Source organism: Hipposideros armiger, unplaced genomic scaffold, assembly GCF_001890085.2.
Source record: "Hipposideros armiger isolate ML-2016 unplaced genomic scaffold, ASM189008v1 scaffold_771, whole genome shotgun sequence".
NCBI lineage: Eukaryota > Metazoa > Chordata > Mammalia > Chiroptera > Hipposideridae > Hipposideros > Hipposideros armiger.
Window position 1 is genome coordinate 327757 of NW_017732121.1, and position 27916 is coordinate 355672.

General features: G+C 43.8%; 1 protein-coding gene across 1 annotated transcript in view; it reads left to right on the forward strand.

The window, feature by feature from the left end:
• The first annotated feature begins 612 nt into the window (after nucleotides 1–612).
• The window catches only part of LOC109373994 (carbonic anhydrase-related protein 10-like), a 413587-nt gene continuing 386283 nt past the window's right edge, over nucleotides 613–27916 (forward strand). Inside the window, exons 1-2 of the mRNA XM_019628258.1 lie at nucleotides 613–693; nucleotides 5002–5212. Coding sequence (XP_019483803.1) covers nucleotides 613–693; nucleotides 5002–5212 — 292 coding nt within the window. The remainder of the gene's footprint in view (nucleotides 694–5001; nucleotides 5213–27916) is intronic.

Here is a 27916-nt window from a genome sequence, read left to right on the forward strand (position 1 = left end):
GTTGGTTATACATTCCAGTATGGAGAAGAAATCATATTTCAAAAATATAATGAGCACTGGTGGCAAACTAACCTATTATTATCCAGTCTGATGTCAAAGAGAGGAAAATACCTGTTTTGGTAGTCTGTGCCATTTCACCATCCTCGCATTGTATGTCCAGAGAAATGAACTGCTTTTACTCAAATACATTAACATCTCCTCTTGATTGACTCATTTAAACAGAACAAGGTCTCAAGCCAATGTCTCCGATAACACTCGTCAACTCACTGTTGAAAAATATAAGGTATATTACTGACTAGTCTTGAAACATGACAAGCTTTTCTTTTTACAATCACTCACAAGAAGCTCCATTGATCTATATTTGGCATTCTTCATGTAATGGAAATATCTACCTGCTGGTGGTAGGTGGAATAGTGCCCACCCCCCACAGACGTCCACAGTCTAATCTCTAGAACCTGTGACTATGTTCCTTACGGGCAGAAGGGATTCTGCAGATGCGATTAAATTAAGGATTTTGAGAGGGGAGGCTATCCAAGGGGCCCAATGTAATCATAGCACCTTTATCAGGAAAAAAATAGTAAAGGGAGTTAGGGAGTCAAAGAAGATGTGACGATGGAAGCAGAAATCACAGCTCCCTTGCTGAAAGGGAGCCATGAGCAAAGGAATGTGGATAACGTCTCGAAACTGAAAAAGGCAAGGAACGAATTCTCCCCTCAAGCCTCCAGAAAAAACGCAGCCCCACACACACAATATTAGCCCCATAGGACTCCTTTCAGACTCTGACCTCCGAAACTGTAAGATTCAAAGTTTGTGTTGTTTTAGGCCACTAAATGTATAACATTTTGTCACAGCAGCAACAGGAAACACACTGCATGCTGGGTAGCAGAATCCTAGTCCTCTTCTGCGGTTCTTCCCTCCCACTAACCCCTGAGGAGTTCCTGTGAAGATGACTCATCTGCTCACAATCCATGTCATGCACCAGGGTCTTCACCATCACCACCACCACCACCTCTTTCTTCCATATAGTTCCCTGTTCTGCAGGGGTCTGCCCCTTGCGTCACATCCATCACACTCTGCAGTTTGGGGTACCACCAACAGCTTGTTCCTGCTGCTTCTACCATCTCCACATTGGTTTGGGAACTGCTGCAACCTCCCCTTACCATTGTAGCCCAAATGTTGGCACTGGAGTGTTCCCATAGTATGTTACAATGTTTATCAGTAGTCATCTGAAGAGGCAGCATTCAGAGAGTAACTTTTAGCTGGTTACTAGACACGACTACTCTCAGATAACTAAATTACACGCCAATCTGATTGGTGTGTGTTCCTGCCTTACTATAAGGCTTCCTCCCTGTTTAGCTCACAGCCCACATCTCAGTGGGTGGAATCCAGCTCTCCCTTCGCCATTAAACATGCTCCTGAATGACTCCTTTGCCTCTCATCCTAACTCAGTGAAAAGGAAGTATTCCTTGCCCAGCTCCACTCTACGTCTCATTTTCCAAGTCTTCATTTCTGTCCCAAGATCGGCCTCTCTTTAGAAATGACCGATGGGATAATTTCCACTACCTTCAAGGGCAATCTCCGCACTCAATAATAGGGGAGCAAATCCTATGTTCCCAATAGAATAATTACATTACAACAAAGTAGCCCAATACCTGTAAGACAGATAAAGATGTGGATATAACATCAGAGCCACTTCTTTACACGACAGCTTCCAAATGAAAGAAAGAACAATTGAGAAAGAGGTAAATAAAGAACCCAAAGGATTTCAATATTGTCCTCTCCTGGGTGTGGAACTGTAATCCCCTGCTTTCTATGGGGCAGTTGCAGTTGGCTCTCACACTTAGGCTCAGCCAAGATGTTCTGTTATATGTGTAACATACTTGCGCTGAGTTTGTAGTGGAGAAATGTAGAGTAGCAAAGAGACAAAAGATGAAGGCAGATATAATAGAGAAAGATTCTTTGTAGTTAAGATATGAGTACAAACTCATTAAAATATGAAAAAAATGCTAAGAATAAATATTTCCCAGCTTCACAGAGTTTTTTAGCTATTTCTTTGTATGTTTTGTGGATTAAAAAAATAAAGTGAGGGGCCAGCCAAGTGGCGCGATGGTTGGGAGCTGGCTTGGGATGCCAGAGAGCCCCGGTTGGGATCCCACATGTGAGGGCCAGTGACACTGCCCCCCACAGCTAAGATGCTGAACAACAGCTCAACCTGGAGCTGGGCTGCTGTGAGTCGCCAGCGACAGCGTGGGCTGCAGCCCCTGTGGCAGTGGGTTGCCATTGGCTACCGTGTGTAGCCAGCAGCCAGCGTGAGTGGCCAGCAGCCGCAATGAGCGGCCAGCCGGCAACTGATCTGCCTCACCCGGGAAGAGCGCAATGATGGTGCCAACTTGGGCCAGTGAAGCAACATCCTCCACAACTAGACTGAAAAACGAAAATGACAGCAACTTGTCTGTTCCCCTTCCCCCAATTCCCCAGCACTGTTCACATCCCCCCCAATTCCCCAATAAAATATCTTTAAAAAATAAAAATTAAAAAAAAATGAAGTGAAGACAGAAGGTTCCTACTTACTACATATTTTTACTGACTTGTCTTCTGGATTAAGAGAGATTTTCTTAGAAAACATATAGGTTAAGCCTAAAGATGACGCAAGAAAACATTAGGGTTTTTTTCTTTCAGAAAATGCTAATACAGAAGCTCAGTGTTGAAGGACTGTTGTATTCAGTGCTGTATTTCAGGAACAGAATTAGTGCTCAGCAGGCACTCAGATCTTTCATTAGAAATGCCTTTGATTACTCCTAATTCCCAGTAATCTTTTCCTTCTCCCATTTCTACGGTAGTTAAATTTTAAACTGTGTAATCTACCATTACATTTCATCCTGCCTTTAATTGACTTCTAGCTGTGTCGTGTGTGGACTTAGGCTCCACTTAAGCACAAAATGACTTACCCAAGATGATACTTCTCATTTTACAAAGCTTGAGGGGAGATGGTGTAGCATACATAGCCTCTGAGTTTGGAATGCCTGGCTGTGATCTCTAATCTCTACACTACTAATTAGCAGCTGTGAGACCTTGGGCAAATACCTACCCCGAGCCTCTGTTTTATCATCTGTAAAATGGAAGTAATAATGATATCTCTCTCATATGATGATTAAATAAGATCATCGTGTAAGGGATCTGGCAATACCTGGTACATGCATGCGATTATTTTTAATCAAATCCTAGTATGTGTTGATAGTTTTTGTTTCTGTTTGTATTGTCTTTAAATCGAAAGTACTTAGTGGCAGAGAACAGAGTATTTTTGAGAGGGCGCGAGGTGAGTGTACTAGCTGAAACATTAAGTATTATTTTACTGGCATCAGCTCTTAAGGCAAAATGTAGAGGGCATATGGGTCTGTAAGCTTTTTCAAAGCAAGGATTACAGGTTTTCAGTGACAAAACTCCAGAATCTTGCCACAGTGCTTGACAAATAGAAGACACATGCTTAATATTTGCATAATTCATTAATAAATAAGTGGGTCTTGGTATAAGAATCCAGGCATACTGCTTCTGCTTCCAGAGAGAGCTATCCTGCTGGCCACAAATTCGGCTCCCAAATGCAGAAGGTAGGTCACTGTCCTTGGTTCCAGCATCTAGCTAGGATGGTATCTGTTCATCTTTGGCAAACTGCTGTCTTCTATCCCTTCAAAAAGTCCTTTCGTGCGGTGGACTTTCAAGGCACGGAGACAAAAATCCCCACTCTCCCACCCCCGTCTGTTCCCCCAAGGGGCTACTTCTCACTATCTCAGATTCTTCTAATGTTCTGAGGTCTCAATGTCTTGCCTGCTGAGCCTCGAGCTCTCTGCATGAGAATCCTGGTCTTTCTTCATCTGGTCCTAGATTGTTAATATGTTGACTACCTGGAGTCCTTGGCAGTCATTTCAGAGAACATATATCCCTCGGCCACACCTCCTTCTTAAAGGGTAGGCAAGTCTGCCCGCGGTTCTTTTTTTCGACTCTGGGGGGGGGGGGGGAGGCTGGAGGACTACGCAGCCGTGGCTCCCCAAATCTGTCCAGCCCAGGAAGCTCCTGCTGTTCGGCTCTGCTCCCTGTCACAGTCCCCCCCGCCGCCCCCCTGCCACTCTGCAAAAAGGCCCGCTAGACTCCTGGGCAGTTGGAGTCAGTTCCAGAATCCCGGGGAACGCTGCAGTATAACTCCTTTGGCTCCAACGCCGCACCCTCAGATGCCACGCAGCCGGGAAGACTCGCTCAATTGACTCTGTGCGGATGAACGGTACCCTCTGTCCTTCTCCCTCTCCACTCAGCCACCCTTTATGCGGTTATTAGACCGAGACTCACACTGCAATGGCTTCTAAACATCAAAAATAAAAATGTACCAAAAAATCCCCTGCGGATTATGTGTGTGTGTGTGTGTGTGTGTGTCCATCCGCACTTGTGCAAAATCTCCAAACGCCAGAGTTTGCAATCCGGACAAGCGCGCCGAGAAATCCGAGCTCTTCCCAGGGATCCCCCTATACTCTGCCTCTGCTGCTTCAGCACACCCAGAGAAGGTAGGTCTGGGGCTTTCTCAAACCGCCGCTGCAGCGATAGAGGCGATACAAATCAGCTGCGATTTCCCTTCTTTTGCTCCCAGCCTTCTTCTCAGGCGAAGAGTCCCGAGCGCAGGGTTTCCTTCTGATTGCCCCGCATTCTGCATTGCAAGCTGCTGACCAGGTGCACGTGCTTCCCTGGCCTCAGGCAGTCTGCTGCTCCGGAGACCAGCTGACCCGCGGGGCTCAGACCTCCGCCTGGGCGGTGGGTGGTGCTCCCGCCGCCCCCACCTTCCCCTGAGGCCCTGGGAAGCTGCGCGCTGGGCGTGTGTGCGCGCGCGCGCGCGGAACTGGTAGGGAAACCTTCAGTGGAAGCAAAGGAGTGTCGCGGGCAGAGTATTCTGGAGCCCAGCAAAAGCCTCCAAAGCCCTGGAGCTTCCCCAAAAGAAAAACAGACTCAAAGAAATAAAAGAAGGGAAGCCCATTCCGCGTAAAGCCCGGATTTCCAATAGTCCCGGAGCTGAGCAGAGGCTCAGCTGGACGCCGCCGCCGCCGCCGCCGCCGCGGCTGGTACCCGGACTTGGACCCACGCTTTTTCTCCCCCTTTCGGGAGGAGGGAGGTGAGGGACTTGCAGGAAAGAGTTGCACCAGCTCTAGGAACCTGCAGAGAGGAGAACTCCGGGGTAAGTAGCGTTCTGGCACCGGAGCGGAAAGGGGGAAGGGGGGGCAGGAGAGGGCCGAGAGGGAGAGGGCAGGGAATGAATTATGGAAGAAAAAAAAAAAAAACATCCGCAGCAAAGGGAGAGCGCAGCACGGCACTCCCAGGATGAGTCCTGCCTGAGGCTCCCGCACCGAATCGGTTGGCGCGAAGTTCTATTTGAGGAGAAGAGAAACTCCCCAAATCCCGGAGGGTGACAGAGGCAGCCGGGGCGGGGCGGAGTCGGAACCGGGCTAGGGCCCAGGCGGCTGCCGCGGTGGCCCGAAGCTCCGACACCCGGCGCCCCGATCCTCCTCATGGCCGCGTGGAGCCTCATCTCCCCACCCCGGCCTCCCGCCTCTGCGCCCGGGAGCGGGCGGCTGGATTCCCGTTGGGGCTCCCGGCGGCGGCGAGGACGCTCACCTGGCCGAGCCTCTCCCTCCTCCCTTTCGCATCCCCACCTGCCCTCCTCCTCCCCTCCGAATCGGGAAGCGTCGGGATCCGTAGGCGAGGAAATAACGACCCCTGCAGTTGCATTGCGGAAAATCTCGGCGGCGGCGGCGGCGCCGCTAGTTGCGGGCGATGGAAGCGAGGGTTCTGGGGAGCCCAGGAAAATAGCAGAGGAGCCGAAAGCGCGCGCGCGACGTGGGGAGCCCGCGGGTCTCCGACGCGCCCGGGTCGCGGGCTCCCGGCGGTTCCCGCTCGGCGCCCCGGACGCACCGCCCCGGCTGCGAGCAGACTTGGGAGCAGGGAGGGTCGGCGGAGGCTGCCGGCGGCCGGCGTTTTCGGGCAATAATCCCTGCCTTTCTCTCTGTGTCTCTCTGTCTGCTCCGTCTGCTCCTACCCCCCACCCCCAGAAGCAGGAGGACGGCCCCAGAGAGAAGCAGCCACCCCCTGACCATGCCCCGGTGAGGGGGGCGGACTTCGAGGGCAACTTGTCGCGGACTGCCTAGGCTCAGCCAGCGAGCTGCGAGCTGCCGGGGTCCGGAACTACGCGGCGCGGCCCGGCGGGGGGCTATCGTCTATGTCTTCTTGGGGCGCCAGGCGGATCGGGGTCTCGTTTTTGCAGAAAGAGCCCAAGTCTGGTGGCTTCAGTTGGCTGCTGCCGCCGCTGCTAGTGCTATTTCCGCCGCTCGGGCGAGGAGCCGAGCCCGGCGAGCGGGGAGACCTCCGGGGCAGCGAGGCATCGGACATGTGTCAGCACATCTGGGGCGCACACCCGTCGAGCCCAAGGGGAGATTTGCCGGAACAATTCAAACTGCGATATTGATCTTGGGGGTGACTGTGCCTGGCCGGCTGTTGGGTGGGAGTGCGAGTGTGCGCTCACTCGGAAGTGTGTGCGCGTGTGTATGTGTGTGTGCCGTGTCGGGCTCCCCCCTTCCCCCCTGTTTTCCCGTCGAGTGATGCACTTGGAATGAGAATCAGAGGATGGAAATAGTCTGGGAGGTGCTTTTTCTTCTTCAAGCCAATTTCATCGTCTGCATATCAGGTATGGGGCGCGCTGGAGTCACCGGCGGGTTTGTGTTATGTTGTTTGGAATGTATAGGGTTTTACTGTGTGCAAGACACTCAAGTGGCCTCGCAGGGTGGGAGGGAAGGGTGGTGGTGGCAGAGATCCTTTCAGCTCTGGGTTTGCTGCCTTCCGTATTAAAAACCTTCTACACCCAAGGTGAGGTAGGTGTGTGTGTGTGTGTGTGTGTGTGTGTGTGTCGGGGATAGTATTTGTATGGAGTCCTGGAACGTAGAAGAGATAAGAGATGAGGAAAAAAGAGGCAGATGGGTGTTGATTTTCAACTGCTTTCTGGCTGAGAACTCTGGCGCCGAAATCTGAGCCTTGGCAACCCCCACTCGCATCCCCTGGCTTTCAAAGTTCCCAAACTCGGTGGCTCTGGCTGGCAAAATGGACGCAGAGCCCTGCTCTGGTATCTGGGCACTTTCAAGAGACTGCAGGAGAATGCGGGACTGGAGATTACCAGCAGGGACCAGAAGGATGTGGAGGTCCTTCCTGCCTTCCCCAAACCCATCAGAATGGGTGCTGATGGTGTGAAACATGCTAGCCCACCTCCCTCCACCCCAAATACATGCCAAACCCATAGGAAGCACAGCATCATAAATACCGCTTTCCTAATTCCCCGTGACAAGGATGTGCTGGCTCAGCCCCTGACCTCAGGCTACTTATGCCAGTCTGTGGTTTTAGCAGCTAATAGGAAGCCAGTTGAGGTGAACGAGGTAGGGCTTGTGCCTGCCTGTGCCTGTGTGTGTCTGCGTGTTGGGAGGGATTCTGATTTCCAAGCAGTGTCTTTGTCGGTGCAGGGAGTTGGGGGTGTGAGGGGAGCTGTGAGAAAAAGCTCCTGGATCAGCAGTATTCCCCAGCTGGGTGCCTCCTCCCTTTTCCCGTCACACCTGTCACTTAGGCACCCAGGGGAAGGCCCATTCATAGTGCTCCCCTCTGCCTGCATTTCTGCTGCAGAATTGTGGACTCAGCCAACTTCCCTTGAAGTCACCAGGAGAGGAGGGCAGGAATCCTGCCACATTGGAGCAGCACTGGGGTGCCTGGATCTGTTTCCTGCATCTTCCTTCAGCCCAGCCAACCTCCACGGGTCTAAGGCAGACCGGATTCTGGATATTGAAAACCCCTGTCTGCCCTTACCCTGAACCCAGTTCCAAATACCACTACCCGTTTCAATGTTCTTCTCATAGGGCAGGAATAGGAAATCTTTTGTTCAAAATCATTCTTTTTGGGGGCTTGGCCACCCTGCTAAGAAATTTGCCTCTGTAATACCTTAGAGATACATTATATACCTTGCAGATAGTAAAAGTGCCCTAAAGTCCTCTAGTGGGACCTCTTTTACCCTATCCTATATCTAAGAGGAAAGATTCCCAGGTGACTTGTAAAGATTTATATCAGTCATATATCTAGGAATGAACTGGGTGGCATCTCACAAGGCCACATTTGATATCTTTCTCTTTTCCATGTCTATTTCAAACTCTTCCTTGTTCCATTATATTTCACAGTTGTAAAATACCCTTTTCCCTACCTCTCTCCAGCATCATAAATAATTTTCAAATGAGGCAAACCATCTGAGTCCCTTTTAGGTTTAGAAAGGGCTAAAGGCTCTGGACCCCACCAGCATCCTTTATTTCCAGCCCCTACCCTGTATTTGGTCAGGCCATCAAGGGGACCCATCTGAGAATGGGTCTGTTCTTAGCCTCCAAAAGAGGCATTAGTGGGATACCTGTCACTTGATTTCCTAATTGATTTGGTGTATCAGCAACTAAATTACATAAATAGAAGCATTAGGTTGGGGGTGGGGTGTGTATTTCTAACCCAAGAGGGGTGCTATGGAGCACTTGGCCTTTCACATGTACTTACCAAATAATCATCATTGCTATGTAATGAGAAGATAAAGTGTAAGTGAAATTGCTAGCTATTAGCTAAACACAGAAAACTAGGTTAGCGTTCCAAATGCCTAGTTAGGATCTGCATTAATTTGCACTTTATGAAGACATTTAGGCAGAGATGCACCATTATGTACTTTATAGTTACACATGTATAAACTGTAAAAGGCTATTCTTTCTCCAGGGCCAAGGTGGCTTCGGCCCTCCATAAACAGAACTACTCATTCCGTGTCACAATTCTGATTAGCGATATAATTATGACTCACAGTTTGGGGGACTTTGTTTTCCCATCTGGCAACCTTAAGAGGGACTGGGATGAATGTGAGGCACCGAGGCTGAAGAATTGTGTCTCAGGGAGAGTTTAGTAGGTCTTTCATTTCTGTTTCCATGATTTGCAGTTTTAATTTACTTACGACTGAGCTTTACCAAAAGCAACAGGATCCTTGATCATAGAACCTACTAAATCTTAAATTTAAAAACAAACAAACAAACAAAAAACTCTTATCTACCATCTTGGGATGAATGTCCCCACCCAGGAAATGGCTACTAATTATTCTTGCTGAGTTACCAGGCATCAATGATGGATGCATTGGTAGGGTTGGCTTTATTACTGAGGAATAATACCAGGTTAGAAAAAGCCAGCAAAAGTCTGCAGTGCAAACATTTTGCAGAAGGAAAATTTTGGTGATAGACCTGGCCTGTAGAAGGTATTTTGACTGAATTTCAGTTGGTAACATTTGCTCTCAGAAACATTCTGGTGCTTTGTAGCTTGGTGTTTTGTTAATCAAAGGTGCCTACCCCTACCCCACCCCCCAAATGACAAGTATATCCAAGGGGTTTTCTCCCTGAGTCTGTGTAGATATAGTCCTCGAAATACAGAGACCCCCGTTTGGTATGTTTGTTGGTTCTGCAGTAATCATTTGGTTGTGACAAAGCTGTGATAACTTCCCAAGATTGTTGATCCTACAGGGTAATTGTAAGGCACAAAACACTCTTTGTACAATACCTAGCATAGTGTGTAGCATACAGCAATCCCTGGCCACAAATGCGACTGGGGGTCTGCTTGTCCAGGCTTAGCCAGCTGCTGAGGAAGTAGTATGTGTGTGCCTTCCATTTGAGAGATCGTATCAGTTTTGGCTACTTAAGGACAACACAGCTAGGCTGATGAGGGAATGCCACAATCGGAGTTCTTGAGGCTCCATGTTAGCTGCAGATCTCATTTTCTGAAAATGTAAGGCAGCCAAGCTGTGTGTGTGTGTGTGTGGTAGTGGTGGTGGTGGTGGTGGTGGTGCAGGTGCAGCGGCATGGGGGGAGGGGCAGAGAGAGAGAGAGAGAGAGAGAGAGAGAGAGGGAGAGAGGGAGAGAGGGAGAGAGGGAGCGAGGGAGCGCGAGAGCCCAGGATGATTTTTCTCTGTGCTAGCAAGAGCACCATTCCATTCTTACAAAAGCAGCTCAGATCAGTGAGAATGAACGCTTAGCAGCACCAGGAGAGAATTTCCTGGATTTAAAAACAGCTGTCTGATGCTATTTACACAACTCATTCTACTTCCCTCTATGTAACTTTCCTTCTTTGTCAGTTTATTCATAATAATAAGAGCAACAATGCTTAGAATTATGTGGTACTTTCACATCTATTACATAATATTGCACATATTTTAACTCATCTATTCTTAGAATTCGTAGGTTAATTTTGTATGTCAGGCAACCAACGCCTACAGAGGTTCAGCCTGGACGAGTCACAGCCAGGTCTGAGTCAGAATACAGTATATCATTTATGTTTTGGTTTAAATTTTCTTTTAAATGTTTTTATTTGGTATTTTTTATCTTTATGTCTCCAATAGAAAGAATAAATTGTGTTAAGTGGGTGTAAGTCTTAGAGACTTTGGAAGTGGAAGTTAAGGGCGATTACAGTTTAGAGCTAGAATTAAGGTAGCATTTGAGTTGTACATGACTCTGTCAGTCAAACAGAGGAGATCATGACCCAAGTTTGTCAACAGCATCTTATGATAAGCCATCCTTACAAGCAAGGAATATTTCATACATTCTTTTCCTTATCTGAAAGTTGCAATGATTTAACATCAGCTTCTTTACATGTAGAAAGGGGATAATAAGTACATACCCCACATATTTGTTATATAGATTAAATGAGATAATGTTTTTCAGTAATTTTCTCCGAGTACAGTATTTGAGGCATAGTAAGCTTGCAATAATGTAATTATTTTTTTCTGATGAATCTGGCATTGCACCAGTTTGTGAGGCAATGATGGAATAGAGCCTTTCCTTGCCTCCCCTTCCGTTTGTTAGAAGCAAAACCCAAAACATCAGCAAGCACATTTCATGACATGGAGCATGAGTCCTACTTTTAAGGAGGCCTTGACTTAACAACTTTGAAATGTCTCTTAATTTTGTTTCTCATATAAATGAGACTGGCAGCATTAGGCATTGGGACACAGTCACGAGTGTCACCCAGCTCATCCCCTGGAGCCCAATATTGAGGTGAGGCTTGGGAAGTTTAATAAATCACCTGGGAACAATGTAGTGCTTATTATCCAGGGGAGCAGCAGAATTTTCCTCTTTCTGTTTGTAAATTTTGACTTGGTATAGAACCCAACTTTAAAATGCTTCCAACATGGCAAATTGCAGTTGCTGTCAGGATGGCTTGAACTAGAACATTTCATTTAAATCAAAGAGCTCCACCCGGAAAAAGAATGCTTACCTGATGACCTTATTAGCAGCATGGTTTCTTTAAATCCAGTTTCCCAGGTGACATCTATAGCCCAGTCACTGACAGAGGCCATCATCACAGATGAGACTCACCTGGCAATGAAATTCGAGTCTTCCTGAGTAATAGAAAATCCCTGGGGGAAAGAGAAATGTTAATGTAAAGAAACATTTTCTTGGGTGGGGAGACAGGAGTGCATTGCTGCTCTAAGGAGTCAGTATCTAACATCGCAACTTTTCACCTTAATTAAGCAATTCATATTTGGATCTGAACTTTCGGTTAAGAGCAAATCCTGGTACCATAAAAGTATATGGGAGCAAGTCATTGTAGAAACAGTATGGAAGTTGGAAGACCCAACCTGCTGTAGAGCTCTTCCTTAATGATCTAGACAACTTTGGGCAATTCTTTAGCCTCTTCATGTCTAGTTTCCTCATCTGTACAATGAAAATTAAATTGCTGTTGTCCATTTCAGAGAATTCTTGATCATACTATAGAAGAATCCATGCTTAAGATATAGGTGGAAAAATCAAAGTTGAGCTACACACACACAATGTTGTGTGATATAAAAATAATATGAATAATGTTTAATTGTTAAGATATAGTTATAAAAGTGAAGATGTAGTGCACAAAATGTATCGTGAGGTAAGACAGTAAGAATAAGGTCTAATTGTTTGATAAAGGGAATAAATGCTATAGAAGAGAGAAACCCAGACACAAGGGAAAAGGAAAGTATTTGATAGATATTGGAAGCTGAGGTAGAAGAGATGGAGGGGACCACATTGTCAAAAAGAGAGGGCTAGGGATGAGCTGTACAGTGAAGACCGTTCCAGTTGGAATGAAAGGTTCCCTGTGGGAGATACCGGATGGTTGGGATGAGCCCACTGAGGGGGCTGTTGAATTGAGAGAATATGGAATGTCCTAATATATTTAGTGGCTTGGTAATTTTTATTTTTTCTTAGTATTGATCTTTGTATTGATTCAATGGACTGAATGTGGTTAAAATTTGTTTGAGATTCGAACATTTCTTTGGATTTTGAATTTGTGTGGAGTGTCTCTAACGACTGCTGACCTTTGCCCACTTTCTACCCTATTTGGTATTGTAGGCAGTTGAGTTTTGAGGAGGCTCCAGTTTTCTTATCTGTAGAGTGGAGATGATACTTCCCATAGTTGTTGATCCTCCAGGATAATTGTAAGGAATAGAACACTCTTTGTAAGATGTAACCACTGTTGAGATTCCATATATCATGTGTGAGCTAGCACGGGTTTTGGGGACCAAGATAGGCATACGTGTGAATCCTGCATTCCTGATTCAATCTCTGTGTGGTCTTGGAGATGCTCCTTATGTTTCCTGAGCCTTGTAAAATCTGTTAAATAAGGGCTAGAGGGAATGTACATGAGATCCTGCCAGAGTGCCTGGCATGTGGTGGTCACTCAGTGAACTGGAGCTGCCATGACATTGTCATCATCATCATCATTGTCACCAATAACAGTGCTTGTTATTGCCACTTTGAAACTGTTCTTGTAAATTCCAGTTAATTATTTCTTCTGTGCTCCACAAAATAGTATTGCCATCTAACTATGTGCCAGACATAGGAATCATAAAAATGAACAATACTTTGTCCTTAGTATTTATAAGATGGCCCGTGTTATGTGCTAGAGGTGTGTACCAAGTGCCATGGGAGTCGAAAGGGTGAGCATTCACTCTTGTTGGTGGATGCAAGTGGGGAGCTGGAAGGGTTTAGAGAGGGAAAAAAACATTTGAATTAGGCCTGGAAGGATACAAGAGATTTCAAAAGAACAGGGGAAAAAAAAAAGACATACCATAAGGCAAGAATAGTATGTTCATAGACAAGAAGGGATGAAAAAAAAAAGTATCAGAAGTATGGTGAGATGAGAATATGAAGTAGATGGACTGAATTAAATGATCGGATATAGGGCTAGGAAAATAACCAGGGCTAGTGTGAAGGGGTTTGAAAGCTAAGATAAGTTTAGACTTAGTATTATTTTCAGTTATGAGGAGCTAAGGTAGAGATAAGAAAAATGACCTATGTTTGTGTGCAATTTAATAAGATGCTTTTATACTTTGATTGCGATAAGCAATAATTTAGAAACCCAACTCTTATCTTCTTCTTAACCTTTATGCTCACTCACAAAATCTATTACAAATTAATAGATTCATTCATTAATAGATGAATTAGGCCATTATGGGACATTCTGGATGACAAACGTAAAAAAAAAGACAATTATCCTATCTGTTATGGACCAGATTTACCCCAGTCTTTGAGATTTGGAATTTTCATGTTAACCGACTGCAGATGTCTCTAATTTTGTATTTGAATAATAATAATAACAACCACAACAATAATGTCATTAGCACTGGATGAAAGCTAAGAGAAATGAATCATCCATACGTGCATTTCTGTTGTGAATATCAATTGTGTGCCAAGCAGTAGATGTACTATTTGACATGAAACAGGTGCTTAAAGCACTGACAAGCACTTTATGGCAGTTTTACCTTATTACACCCTGCACAACTCTTATTTCCAATAGACTACATGTTTGCTTGGGAGAGTATACTCAAGACCCCCTACATTATATATCTATTGTCCCCTCTCAATGGTTACTGTAGAGTGAATGTAGAGACCGCAAATGAAATGGCTTCCTTTGCCCACTTAACCATTCAACATTTAAGGAGGGTGCCCTATACGTATGGCACTGGGAATCCTACAAGAATGAGGGAGACACTGACTTTTCCCTCCAGGAATTAATAATCTAGTAAGAGACTGGTTTTGAGAATATTAGTAGTTACAGCAGAATGTGATAAATATTGTAATGAAGAGAGATACAGACAGTGTGTGAGTAGAACAGAGAAGGGAAGCCTGACTCACTCTGGAGGTGGTAGGAGCAGAGTAAGCAGTGTTCCTTAGAAGGTGTTGTGGCTGAGTCTCAGAAGGATGCTAGAGAGTTGAGTTTGAACTTTTTGACTGATGGACCAGACGAGTGTGATCAGGGAGGGATGGCCACAGGAAAACGGCATTTACAAAGACAAGGACATCAAATAGGACAATGATGGATTCGGGGGACAGTCAGGAGGTCAATATGGCAACAACTAGAGGAGAGTATGATGGATGAGGCTGAGAAGAGCCTTTAGGAGATATGATTCCAAGAAGAGTAAAATGTTGAATATAATTATAGTCAAAACCACCCTTGGGCCTCTCTGTGCAGTGAAGGCATCCTTTTAAGAACTAAGAGGGTAGAGGCCGGCTGAGTGGCTCAGTTGGTTAAGAGCACGCTCAAGAGTTTGAGCTCTGAGCAGCAGCGGTTCGAGTCCCGGCCCGAGCTGAGCAGCCGCTGAGCTACCAACAGGTGGCAGGATGGCTCAGCTAAAAACAAAACAAAACAAAAAAACCTAAGAAGGTAGGTCTAATTTATACCTTACTCTTTGTTTGGAATAAAACAGTCAGAGCTCTGACTCTGGTCCAGCCATGCGCCATGTGGCCCAGATCACTAGTTATTTTCCAGTGTTTTCTCTAGTTCCAGGTGGCTTCCCAGAAGCTTTTGAGATAACCCAGAGAAAGAGTACAGAATGTATCTGCTTACTTAGTTTGTATCCCTGTATTTATACCCTATGAAAAAGAGCCAGGAGCCTCTTGGTTGACCCTGGATGTGGCCATGTAACAATCATCATCTTATCCCCTTTGATCATTGAATCTTTCTTTCCTACATCTTTTTGCAGTTTTCATCTCCCATCACCTTAAACAAAACTTGAAAGGACTTCCAGCCTGCATGTGTTGGGGCAGGGAGCTGTAGATGGTAAGGAATGGGCTGGGATTGCCTTTCTAATAAAGCAATTAATTGCTTCTTATTATTAGCAAATTGGACTGGTAATGGGGTATCTAGTGTTTGGGTTTGATTACATTTGCATTCAGGTGCCATTAGGATGGCAGCAGAGAGTTTATCAGTGGTTGTGAAGGAGACAGCCTACAAATGCCTTTCCCTCCTGATCTGGGAGGGGCGGGACCTTGGTCACAGTAAATGCAGAATGAATCGTTAACTTGGTCCAATACTTCATGCCCAGTGCATGAAGGGGCTGATGTAGGAAATGAAGCCTGCGACTTTCAGGTGAGCTTTCCAGAGCCAAGCCCTGCTGGCTTTACAACCCATTTGGCAGCAATGCCAGAGCTGGAATAAACACATTTACTGAAGGATATGAGTCAACACATTCCCCTTCCGATGCCCCTTCTTCTATCACACAGTTACCTTTCACCCTCATGGAAAACAGTTTCGATGGAAGCCCTTCACTGAGTGAGCCTAGGCCAGTCCTCCTCGTGAGGAATAAAAATAAATAACCCCATAGGATTCTTGAAATGAACTAATAAAGTTATCTACCTATGGAAGGGCTCTCTCCCACCCCCGAGGGGTTTAACGTGTTGGCTCATTAATCCCATAAACGCTAATGAATGCCTCCTAGGAGCCAGGCACTGGGCCAGGCAGAAGATAAAATATCGTGAGCAAAACACCCATGAGCTTTGCCCTTGTAGAGTGTACATTTAGTGATGTAAAAATATTGGCTTCTTTTCCCATTGCCCAATCCAGTGCTTGACATTTGGTAGATGCTCAATAATGAGTGATGAAATTAATATGTGAATGAATAACAAAGAGGGATTTAGATTGGTTTTCCTTCTTTAGCAGGAGGCTGGGAGACAAGATCTGGGGCTAGGAGGGAGGGGAGATGAAGAAGACATCGCTGTTAGCCTCCCTCTTGCTTCTACTGCATAGGTGTCTTTGAGTATGCGGAGTCCGAGAGAACTGGAACTTTCCCAACAACATATTGAATAGTTTTCTGTTTCTTTCTCAGGCTCAACTCATAGCTGCATTTGACAAACCAGTATCATTTGGAGTACTTACAGTTAATGTAAGATGTTATTTCAGCTCCTTTGTGTTCTCGGATACCATACTAAAAGACTTGAACTAGGATGATTAAGGATCAATGGACGCATTGCCGTTCCTTTCTCCATGTCATCTCTCTGTTCCTATTAAAGGAGATTGCTTAGGATAAGGCGTTTTCTTATTGGGTTACATCTTGGGAAAAAACAGCACAAGAGCTAGCTCGCTGCCCCTTAGTTAAGTACCGAACTAGACTAGAGGGCTTTTAGGGCAAAGCCTACCTCACCCTTTAATCTTGGTGCAGAGCAATACAGGAAATGGCCCTGGTCCCTAAGGTGTTACAGTCTTGTACCTGAAAACTACTTCCCCCTCCAGTCTTTTGTAATGGAACTGGGGTTCAGCTCACTAGTTCTTACCAGGGAGGAGAGCCAGGCACCTGGAAATGGAAAGAACACAGGAAATTTGCAGGTCTTGCCTATGCATTCTGCCTGTAATATCCTAGTTGATCTTAACAGCTTTGAGGCAATGGTCAGTTGGATGGTTTGTTGTTTGTTGCTTGTTAAATTAATTGCAGGCAAAAATAAGGGGAGGTTATAGAACAAAGGCCCCTATTACTAATTTCTTAGTAGATACGTGGAGATTATATTGATAGTGAGAAAGTGAGGCATCTATGAGGAGTGACATCCTATTGGATGGTCTGGGTGTGAATAGAAATAGGTCATTATCTGTCTGAGTCCTATAATATACCATAATGATACCAGCTCTCTAAGTCCCAGTGGCTCCAATCTCTGTAGAATGAAATGTAAAGTAATGAAGTCATTATTTTTTATGTCTGGGATGAGTTCTATCCATTTTTTCCCACTGTGGTGAGGCTCTTCATGGCCTTTTCGTCTGGGTCTTTGAAGTGCTGTGAGAATCATATGCAATTTCAGGCTCATGCTTTCCCCGTTTTGCTTTTAGAACTGCTGAAATTAGAGCTTGACTGAGCCAGGTAAAGCCTTGCAATGGGCCACATCTAAAGGTGAAACGTGTCAAACAAATTAAAGAATGAGAGTTTTGTGTATGCATTTGCTGCGTAGGCTAACCATGTGTTCAAGTGAAATGCTCTTTCTTGATCAGAGCTTCTTGCAGGGCAGAGACTGTACATGCAAGTGTTTTAGTGTCACAAGCATTAGTGATGATGGAAGTCACTGAGTTGATTTTAATGCTAAAAATGCTATAACAACAGTATCAAAGAAAATTTAGGAAAACTAGCTGTTTTCCTCATAGACTAAATTTTATTTACCCAAGTTTTTCAATTGTAGCTTTTTCAACCTTAAACCTTTGTGCTTAAAAAAACCCAAAAACAAACAAAACCAAAAAACAAAACTTTATATTATATCTTAAGTATTCCCCCTTGTTACTTCCTAGTTAGGTTAGCTCAGGAAATCCTGGATTCTGTGACAGATAAACCCCACAATCTCAGTGACATAACACAATAGATCATCCATTTGTGTCAGAGAGAGAGAGAGAGAGAGAGAGAGAGAGAGAGAGAGGGAGAGAGGGAGAGAGAGAGATGGTGGCGGTGGTTAGGGAGAAGGAATAAAAGGGAAGGAATCCTGTCTTTGTAGTGACTTGGGTGTCTCCAGGTTGATGGAGGCTCTACTCATCTTCAAGATATGGCTGCCAGTGTTGTCCTGGACACCAACCTCAACATGTCGAAAAAAAGAACATGGAGGCAGATCATGGGAGAACTTTTCATGGGCCAAGCAGGAAAGCTGTGTACATCACTGGGGGTCAGTCCCATGGCCACATCTTATTGCAAAAGAACTTGGGAATTGTAAGCTAGCCTTATGCCCAGGAGCAGAGGGAAAATGGTTTGGTGAACAATTAGTAAGTATCTGCCATTTTAATATTCATGATTTTCTATGTAATAGTTCCAAATAGTTTGTTCACCTAAAATGGCATGATATATATTTATCTTTTCCCCATGTTTTTGAGCATCTGTATTTCTAGTTTTTGCCACTTTTTTGGCATGTTTTCATGATGATAAATATTTATTTCTATTGAATTACTGTTTTTTAAATAATCCCATTATTGTGATTACCGGGTAAAACAGTATGAAGTACTTTATGGTTTTACCATATTACATCTATAAGTAACGTATAACCTGTTTATAAGTCTCCAGCAATACACCTGAATCCCTTGAGGAAGTAAACAAGTATATAGAATAGTAGTTAAACTTTTAAAGATCTTTTAACAGTGGTCCACCCTAGGAACTATTAGCAAAAACTGAATAGCCATAGTATGTAAGATGTTATTCTGCTTAATCAGTCAGATCAGAGATAGGAAACCATGGTCAAGAACAAGCTAATACCTATTGTTAAGTCCAGAATTTTGAGACTTCTTAAGTATCATTCCCAGAGCCTATTTCTATAAATTATAGGTTAAGAGCAAATAAGGGGGATGGCAGAAAATATTATTGGGATGGAAGTTAAACCGTGTTAAGTTAGTGTTAGCTTCTCCAGAAGTAGTTCTGTGCCATGGGGAGATCATTTTACTGGTGTGGGCCTCAGTTTTCTTTTTCTTAAACAGGGATATTGGACTAGGTGATGTCTAGGTCCCTTTCAAACTTGGAAACTTTATTGTCTTAAGAGACTTGTACAGAAAATTATCTAAGTTTGCTGTTGATGCTAAACTTCTCCCGTGTTTGAAATGTTGAGGCAGCAAGATTAAGTCACAGGAAGATCTTTCGAGACTGCGAGTGAACAGAACAGTGGCAAATGACTTTCAAAATGGGCAAGTGTTAGATAAGGCATGATGACAGAATAACCCAAACTATTTGTAGAATGATGACCCCATAGCTCTCGAGTAAGACTATGGGAAAGAGTCTAGGGGTCATGATGGCTCCGTAAAGCATTTACTGAAAACGTTGGGGTCTGTACACTGGAGTCTTGGAATTTAATCTCAGTTCTGCTGTTACTTGTTGTGCAACCTTGGGAAGTTCCTTAAAATTTCTGATCCTTCGTATTCTCTCTTACAAACTGAAGGTAAAGACATCTACCTTTGCAGATAAGGGAGGCTGAAATTTAAAAATGCAGCACAGGACTTGGCACCTGTAATGTACTTGATCAGTGGTGGGTTTTGTATTGTTATGACTGACGCTGAAAGAACAAAAGACACGTTGGACAAAATTAAGAAGGAATTTGGCAATATCATGTAAAACATGGGAATTAAATGAGCCAATTCATGTGAAAGTGTTTAGCACAATGCCTGCACATAACACATAATCAGTTGAGCTTGGTTGAATCTGATTCACTAGGGGAAGCTAAAGTGTCTGGGGAATATTTTAAAGGTAATAAGAAAAAAGACAATTAGGGCTTTTCATAAAGTGATCTTCCGTACTTGGCCTTTGCAATGGTGGCAAACAAAATGCTGATTCATTGTTTTTCCGCCTTGATACGTTAGTCCATGTTGGCTTATTGGCCAGAACAATAAAGAAATCAGGTATGATGATCCAATTCATTTATGATAAAAGGTATAATATGTACATGTTCTAAAACTGTCACTTGCTTGTTTTTATTGGTATTTGGTTACTGTATTTTCATTGTTCAGTCTTGCCAGCGTCCCCAAGCACTAATTTACATGCACATGGTAACCTTAGCCATGTTTTTTTTCAACCAATTTGTAACATGCGGTGAGAGTTTTGATTTATGTTTCATATTCACTTGAGAGAGTGATTTTTAAAATGATAATTAAATGCTAGCCCGTTCCTGGGGTTGCAACATGATTCCTTCTCAGATATATCTGATCTGAGAATTTCAGCAAAAGGCATAAAAGGAAAACCAACAAGAAGTAGGACAGATGACAAATGCTGTACTGATGTTAAGTAAAGACAAGCAAACTGTGACCTAAGCGTGCTGGTCTCTAGGGAGCCAGCTTTGGAGCTTTTCTGAGTGTTTGGATTTTTGTGGGATTTTCCCCCCAATCACATTGGCAGAGGCTGGATTACAGCTGAGAATGCAGAGATTAATGGCCTATTGTGACTAATCCATTAAACCCCTACTCCTATTTCTCTTAAATTGATTAAATTGAGAGAAGCCGAAGATAGACCCACACCAGGGAGCCTGATATTAGTAGCCAGTGAATTAATGACACCTAATAGCTCTAAGTACATGTAACCAAGAATCATGGAGCCTTCATGATACATAGTTACTTTTTGCATTAAGGGAATTCTTTTATTAGTTGCTTATTAGATTAGATCCCAATGTGTTGTTTCATAGTCATTTTTTTTTAAGAGCACATTTCACATGATTACACTTAAAAATTTTTAACACTAATAAAACCCAATTTTAAGTCATTTGGAGAAAAAGAGACAAAGATCACCTGTGATCACATAACCTGAATGCAACTGTTAACAATTTGTTCCCCGCTAGGTTTTTATTTGTAAGCGTTTTTGTGTATTTGAAATTGAGTTCCACTATTCTGTGTGAGCAAAAAGTCATGTGAGATAAATATACGGTTTGTGTACATCAGAGCAAGGCCCACCTAAAATGTAGACAAAAACAATGTGAAAATAATTATATACGTGGATGGATCGATGTGGCACTGATGAAAATCACACTTTTATGCTAAATTAGTGAGCTCAAATTGGATGAAATTTGAACAGAAGTGAAATTTCTAAATCTTTAGTTATGAACCTGTTGCTCCTGAAAAAAAAATTAGTAGGAAGATAAAAAGATGAGAAATGTAATCATACTATTGGGGATTTTTGAGTAGGAGAAACTCTGTAAGAGACCATTAGAAATGAGTTTTTTTAAAAAAATGATTTATTTAACTATTAAAACACAGAAATATGTTTAAATGTATGAGAAACCATTTAGAAAAGTGATTAAAAGCTTTAGAAGAGTGACTAAAAAGCTTAAACCCATACTCTGCCTCTTCCAAGCTGGATGGCTTTGGGTAAATTGACTTCTGCATCTCAGTTTTCTAATCTGTAAATTGGGCATAAAAATGGCCACTTCAGTAATTTTTTTTTATAAGTGTTAAACGACATACAATAGTAAAGCACCTAGTATGTTAGTGTCAGGCAGATAATAACGGCTTAATGTATGTGACCTATTAGTCACACCATATAACATGTAAGATACAACCAGCCACATCGTCTTTGTAAAGGAGGAGGATTCTTTAAGTTGCCTGCTTTGTAGGGAATATTGTACTAGAAGCTGAGAAACCTTTAATACCTTCCTCTGACTCTACAAAAAGAGTTCTCACTATCACAACTGATGTTTACAAGTTCTCTGTAATGCCCCATAAACACCATCTGTGAACACACTTTGCACATACGAGGTGTGACAATTAAGTTCGCGGATTCATCCTAGAAAAAGTGCTACATACCTAATTGCTGAATATCACTACAGTCACCGTCGAAGCACTCTCCTTGGGAAGCTATGCACCAACACCAGCGCCTAGTCCACTCTTCAAAGCACCTTTGGAACTCTTTTTCTGGAATGGCCATCAGAGCTGTTGTTGTATTACCCTTGATGTCCTGACTGTCATCAGAATGTCTTCCTTTCACTATTTCCTTTAGCTTTGGATAAAGAAAGAAGTCATTGGGGGCCAGATCAAGTGAGTAGGGAGGGTGTTCCAATACAGTTATTTGTTTACTGGCTCAAAACTCCCTCACAGACAGTGCCGTGTGAGCTGGTGCATTGTCGTGATGCAAGAATCATGAATTGTTGGCAAAAAGCTCAGGTCATCTAACTTTTTCATGCAGCCCTTTCAGCACTTCCAAATAGTAAACTTGGTGAACTGTTTCTCCAGTTGGTACAAATTAATAATGAATAATCCCTCTGATATCAAAAAAGGTTAGCAACATCATTGCAACAAGTTCTCAAACTTAATTGCCAGACCATGTGCTTACCTGTGCCTTTGTATTGCGTTGCTCCGTCTGGTTGTCACCCACCAGAGTCTACCCATCTCACAAGTTCATCCAAAGGGCTCCTTCTCTGTGAATGCTGTTGTCATCTGTCCAGTTAGCAGGGATCTTTTGGTCTCTACACCCCATCAGCTCTTACTGTCCCCAGTGCTGCTCATCACTGTCTTCCTGCCTCCATCACGTGGAAAACTCATTGTGGTCAAGATTCATCTTAGCCTATCCTGTTCCTACTCCTAGCACGGAATGCTGATTGGTTGGGTTTTACTCCCCAGTCTGTAATGGTAATTACAAGATTATCTGCAGATATTCCAAGTAGTATTTGTTAATTTATTTCCCCTGCCTCAACCCACCTGGCGCCTCTTAAAGATACTACAGCTCAGGACAGGGATCAGCAAGTAACAGCCTGTGGGCCAAATGTGGCTTGCCACCTGGTTTTTTAAACAAAGTTTTCCTGGAACAGAGCCATGCTCATTCATGTATGTATTGTCTATGGCTGTCACCAGAGCAGCAGAGTTGAGTGGTAGCAACAGAGACTGTATGGCCTGAAACGCCTAAAATATTTACCATCTGGCCCTTTACAAAATAATTTTGCAACCTCTAGTGAAAATGATTGATTCAGATGCTTCCAACAGGTAGCATAATAAGCTTGGTGCCAGGATAATCCACTGTTATCTTCAATGAAACATTGATTACATGTTAGATGAAATATTTTTTAAAATACTTTAAAGCCATGAGGCTTTATGAACACCAGACTTGACTTTTGTGGCTACCTTGGCAGTTTCTATCACCCCAGAGGGGTTCCTGAAGCTTCTACCATGGTCAGAAACCAAAAGAGAAATCTCGGTCTGTGCTCATCTGGATTTGGAAAGCTCCCTGTGCAGTCCGAGGAGCTTGCCACAGCTCTGGCCCTGCCCAGCGGACATTCTGGGGGAAAGCCACCCTCCCCTAGGGGATGGGCTGTGCTGGGGATGGCAGCTTGGCAGGGAAGGAGCAAGCTTCCTGAGAGTACTGTTCTGCTGACAGCTCTCTGAAAAAATAAACCTCCTCTTTGGGGAATATGAAGGTCAGACTACATTCAGAAATAAGAACATCACCCGGAAAGACAAGGAATTTCAGGAATGACAACCTGAAAAATCAAACCTTTCCCCCTGGTGATTGAGACAGGCCAGACACATAACCCGAGCCATGATCAGTTTCTGCACTTGGATAGAGCGTTTCCTCCCAAATAACAAGCTGAATGAGTTTTGTGGAGCTCTGGGAGATGGCTGCCGTCCTCCCTGGACAGATGGGGAAATTGAAGTCAAGAGGCAGAGGCTGGGCCTGGCCACAGAGGGAATAGGCTCTGGCCAGGACCCTGCAGGACACACAGGAGCTGGAGTCCGTGATGCGGCATTTACACCGAGAAACCCCGAAAGCAGATTTCAGAATGCGGCTTCACAGAGGCTCTTCTGAACTCCAGAGCAGGGCTTGGCAAACAATAGCCCACCAACCACATCCAGCCTGTTCTCTGTTATTACAAGTCCTAAGGAGCTAAGACTGATTTTTACATTTTTAAATGGGAAAAAAAAATCAAAAGAGTGCTTCATGACAAATGAAAATTACGTCTAGGAAACCAAATTTTGACCCATAGTGAAATTTTAGTGACACACAGCCACACCCGTTCATGAATATATTGTGTGTTGTCTGTGGCTGCTTTCACATTACAACAGCAGAGCTGAGGTGTCTTGACAGAACCTAGCTGGCAAAGCCTAAAATAGTTACAGCCCGGCCCTTCACAGAATAAACTTTGCCACCCCCTGCTCTAGAGTGCATGGATCATAATAATTAAAATCAACTTTATTGAAGCATAATGCCTATGTGATGGACTCATTTTAAGCCTGCGGTTTGATGGGTTTGGAGAAAGAATATAGCCATGGAACCACCACCACAATCAAGATATAGAACATTTCTATCGTCTCCCACATTTCCCTGTGCCCCTTCATACTCGTTGGCTCTCCCATCCTTGAACTCAGGCAACCACGGGTCTGATATCTGTCAATAGTAGCAGCTTTTAAATGAGTGTTTCCTAGCATTTTGGATCACTAGAGACTGTGTTAAAGGAGGGTGATGGTGGGGGTGTGTGAAAACTGATTTTACTCTTTCATTTGGTAATTCCTAGTTCACTCCAAACACCCACTCCAAACAGTCACTTAGCTGGTAATCATATTAGTAACTGACAGGCACTGGTTAAAGAACTCTCCATCTATTATCTCATTCAATCATTGGACCGTGTGAGGGAGTTCTTATCCATCTCCCATTTTACTGAGAGGAGACAGAGGCATCCAGGTGTTAAGATGTAACCTAAAACTTGAGCTTGGCCACCGCCCTATACATGTATTCAGCCTTCTCTTCAAGCCTGCTTGGAGGCGTAATACCAACATTTTATAGAAGAATGAAGCTCAGAGAGGTTAAGTGACTGGTCCAAGTCACCCAGAGTCACGATTTGAACTCCTACCATCAAGCAGAAGGCACAGAACAAAGCAATTGAAAAAACATGAGTTTGAAAAAAAATCACCCCGTCCTTTAAAGGGGTCAGCTAAGAGCCATGGGTGAGCGAGCTGTAGATAATGCAGAGGTGAGAGTGGCAGTGGATGAAAAGCAGTCTTAAGCCAGATATATGTTTGCTTTCTAAACTAATGGATATTCCAAGACTATTTAATATAAACAACTAATGGCAGTAAAGTGCTTTGAAAACCCCTGAGGGGTACTTCCATGCTGACCAGCATCAATAATCAGTCTCTCTTCCTGTCCCTTCACAAACAGCATTATATCTGCATCGGTCGGCTTAGACAGAGAAGAGAGTGAAAATCAAAGTTGCAGAGGAGAACACACAGGGCGTTTTCTTTCTGCTTTCCTCTTCACACCTGCTATTACAAAGGATGGTGCGCTTTACCCACCCCTACTTTTAATGATTGCACTGCATTTCTTCAGGGATTTTTTCCTGAGCACTTGGCACCTAAAAAGCACCCCAAACGTTTGTTGCTTCATTTTTCTAGGAGCACTCCATCAGCCTCTCTGCAGGCTCTTCTTACAACCTAGGACAGGAGGCTATGTCCACTGGAGTCTTTAGTTGTATATAGTAGAACCCCTTTAAGACTAGTGGAAGCAGGAAAGAAATTCATTAAAGCATTTGAGGTGCTCACCAAATCTACGGGTGGGCCAGAGAATCAGAACTGGAGGCTATGCTTACAAGAATGTGCTAAGAGATTATTCCAGGAAAGACCCCTGCCCCTGCCACTTCTGGGCAGAGAGAGCCAAATCCCATCACTGATATGGACTGGTCACTAGACACCACTGGTGTCCAGAAAGCTGGATAATTCTGCCAGTAATCTCACCAGATAATGGACACCACATCAGACCTACTTCCTCATGTTCATTTTAGAACTGAAGTCTCAGGCATCTGAGATTGGCCAAATTCAGTCACGTGCCTGTGCCCTCTGAAAAGTAAGGTTCAGGATGCTACCTGGGTGGAACTGAACAGAAAAGGCAGAAAAGACTCCAAACACAGTGGGATGGCTGAATAATGCCCCCTCTCCCCCCCCCGCCACCCCAAAGTTGTCCGCGTCCTAATCCGGGAACCTGTGGCTATATTACCTTTCATGGTAAAAGGGACTTTACGGATGTGATTGAGTTAAGGACCTTGAGATGGGAAGCTTGTCTTGCATTATCCAGGTGGCCCCAATGTAATTACAAGGCTCCTTCCTTATAAGGGGGAGGCAGGCAGATCAGAGTCAGTACAAGGAGATGTGGCAACAGAAGCTGAGAATGGAGTGGTGTTTTAAAAGTGGAGTAAGGGGACCATGAGCTAAGCACTGCGGAAGGTTTCTAGTAGCTGGAAAAGGCAAGGAAACACATTCCCCACTGGAGCCTCCAGAAGGAACACAGGCCTGCTGACACCTCGATCTTAGCCCCCGCTAAGACTCATGTCAGACTTCTGAGCTCCAGAACTATTAAGATAGTAAATGTGTGTTGATCAAAGCCCGTGACTTTATAATAATTTGTTAAAGCAGCAACAGGAAACAAATACACATAGGAAAAGCATTCAAAAATGTGTTGGGAAACCAGAAAGCATGATAAGTGCTCAGCATAGCAGCCTTGAAGGAATGCTAGAAAACTTGTTCCCCATGTCCAGTTCATAGGGTTTCATCTCTCCATCCTTTGAGCACATCCTAATAGAGTCCTGCAGGGTGAACAAGCTAAGTAAATTGTTCGTGGCTATTCAGCCCATTTACCTACTTTATTCATTCCATGATTCGTTCAACGGATGTTCTACTCATTAAATAAATATTTACTGGAGTTAAGTGCCAAGCACTGTGAAAGAGCTTTTGGTGACAAAGGAAAATAAGAGAATAAGACTTCGAGCTAACAGTTAAGAAGTTCAGAGACACTGGGTGTAGATTGAACTAATTTACGGTTGTCTTTGTACATCAAATCCCACCCAAAATCCACATTAGGGTGGTTTGGAAGAATAGGAGTAAGGATGTCCCGATGATTCCAGAAAAGGAGCCCCAATAATTCACATAGAAAGGCAGTATACCTGGAATAAATATATATGTTTCGATTCCATGTCTATTCTAGCAGTAGCCAACACTTATTGATTGCTTCCTCTGTGATAAAGATAATGCTAAGTATTTTATATGCTTTATTATCATAGAACTGTCATATCAACTCCATAAGGTCTGGACAGTTATTATCCCCATTTTACATATGAGGACACTGAGGCTTAGGAAATAAGACCAAATTCACATGGCTAGGTAACAGAGCCAGGATTTGAACCTCACTCAGGCCACCTGACTCCTGGGTACACGTTTTGCCGCCCTGCCTGTGTGCCAAGCACTGGGTGAGGGGCTAGGGATTCACATGTGTGAGAGAAAAAAAAAATCTTTCGATAAGTAAGCCTCAAAATTTAGTAGATAAAATAAGCCATGAGAATGTAGACAAAGAATTACATAGCTTTCCAAGGTGACTACTGGTTTTAAAGGGGAAAACCGTCATTTGGATCTATAATTTCTGGTCCATTTGGTTAAAGATCGTGTTAGTTTACAACCGAGGGAGGAGCAACCCCTACATCGCTTTTACTGATTTAGGTACAAAATGCACCCTAGATTATTTCAATTTAAAAATCATATTCCATAAGGAATATATATATATATATATTTAATATACATTATATATTTATTATTATATAGAATATTGGGTTGTCAGAAAAGTCATGGCGTATTTTGTCTATGTTTTTCAAAGGTCATTTATTTATATAAAGAACAAAGATCAATCAATGACATATTGCCTGTTTTGTTCGATAACATTTTGCCATCTTTCAGTGAGCTTCATAATTCCTCGTTCATACAAGGGCCTGTCTTTATTTGCGAAAAACTCAACAAGGTCCTGATTTACAGCCTCGTCTGAATTGAATGTTATACCACGCAGGGAGTTTTGAAGATAGCGAAACAAGTGGAAGTCTGATGGCACAAGGTCAGGCGAGTATGGTGGGTGTGGCAACACATCCCATCCAAGCTCCAATAATTTTTGACTGGTGATCAAGCTTGTGTGTGGTCTCGCATTGTCATGATGGAACACAACTCCTTTACGATTAATGAGCTCTGGACATTTCTGGATGATGGATTCGTTCAAACTGTCCAATTGCCGACAGTACACATTTGAATTGATTGTTTGGTTCCTTGATAGGAGCTCGAAAAACACAACACCGTTAAAATCCCACCACATTGA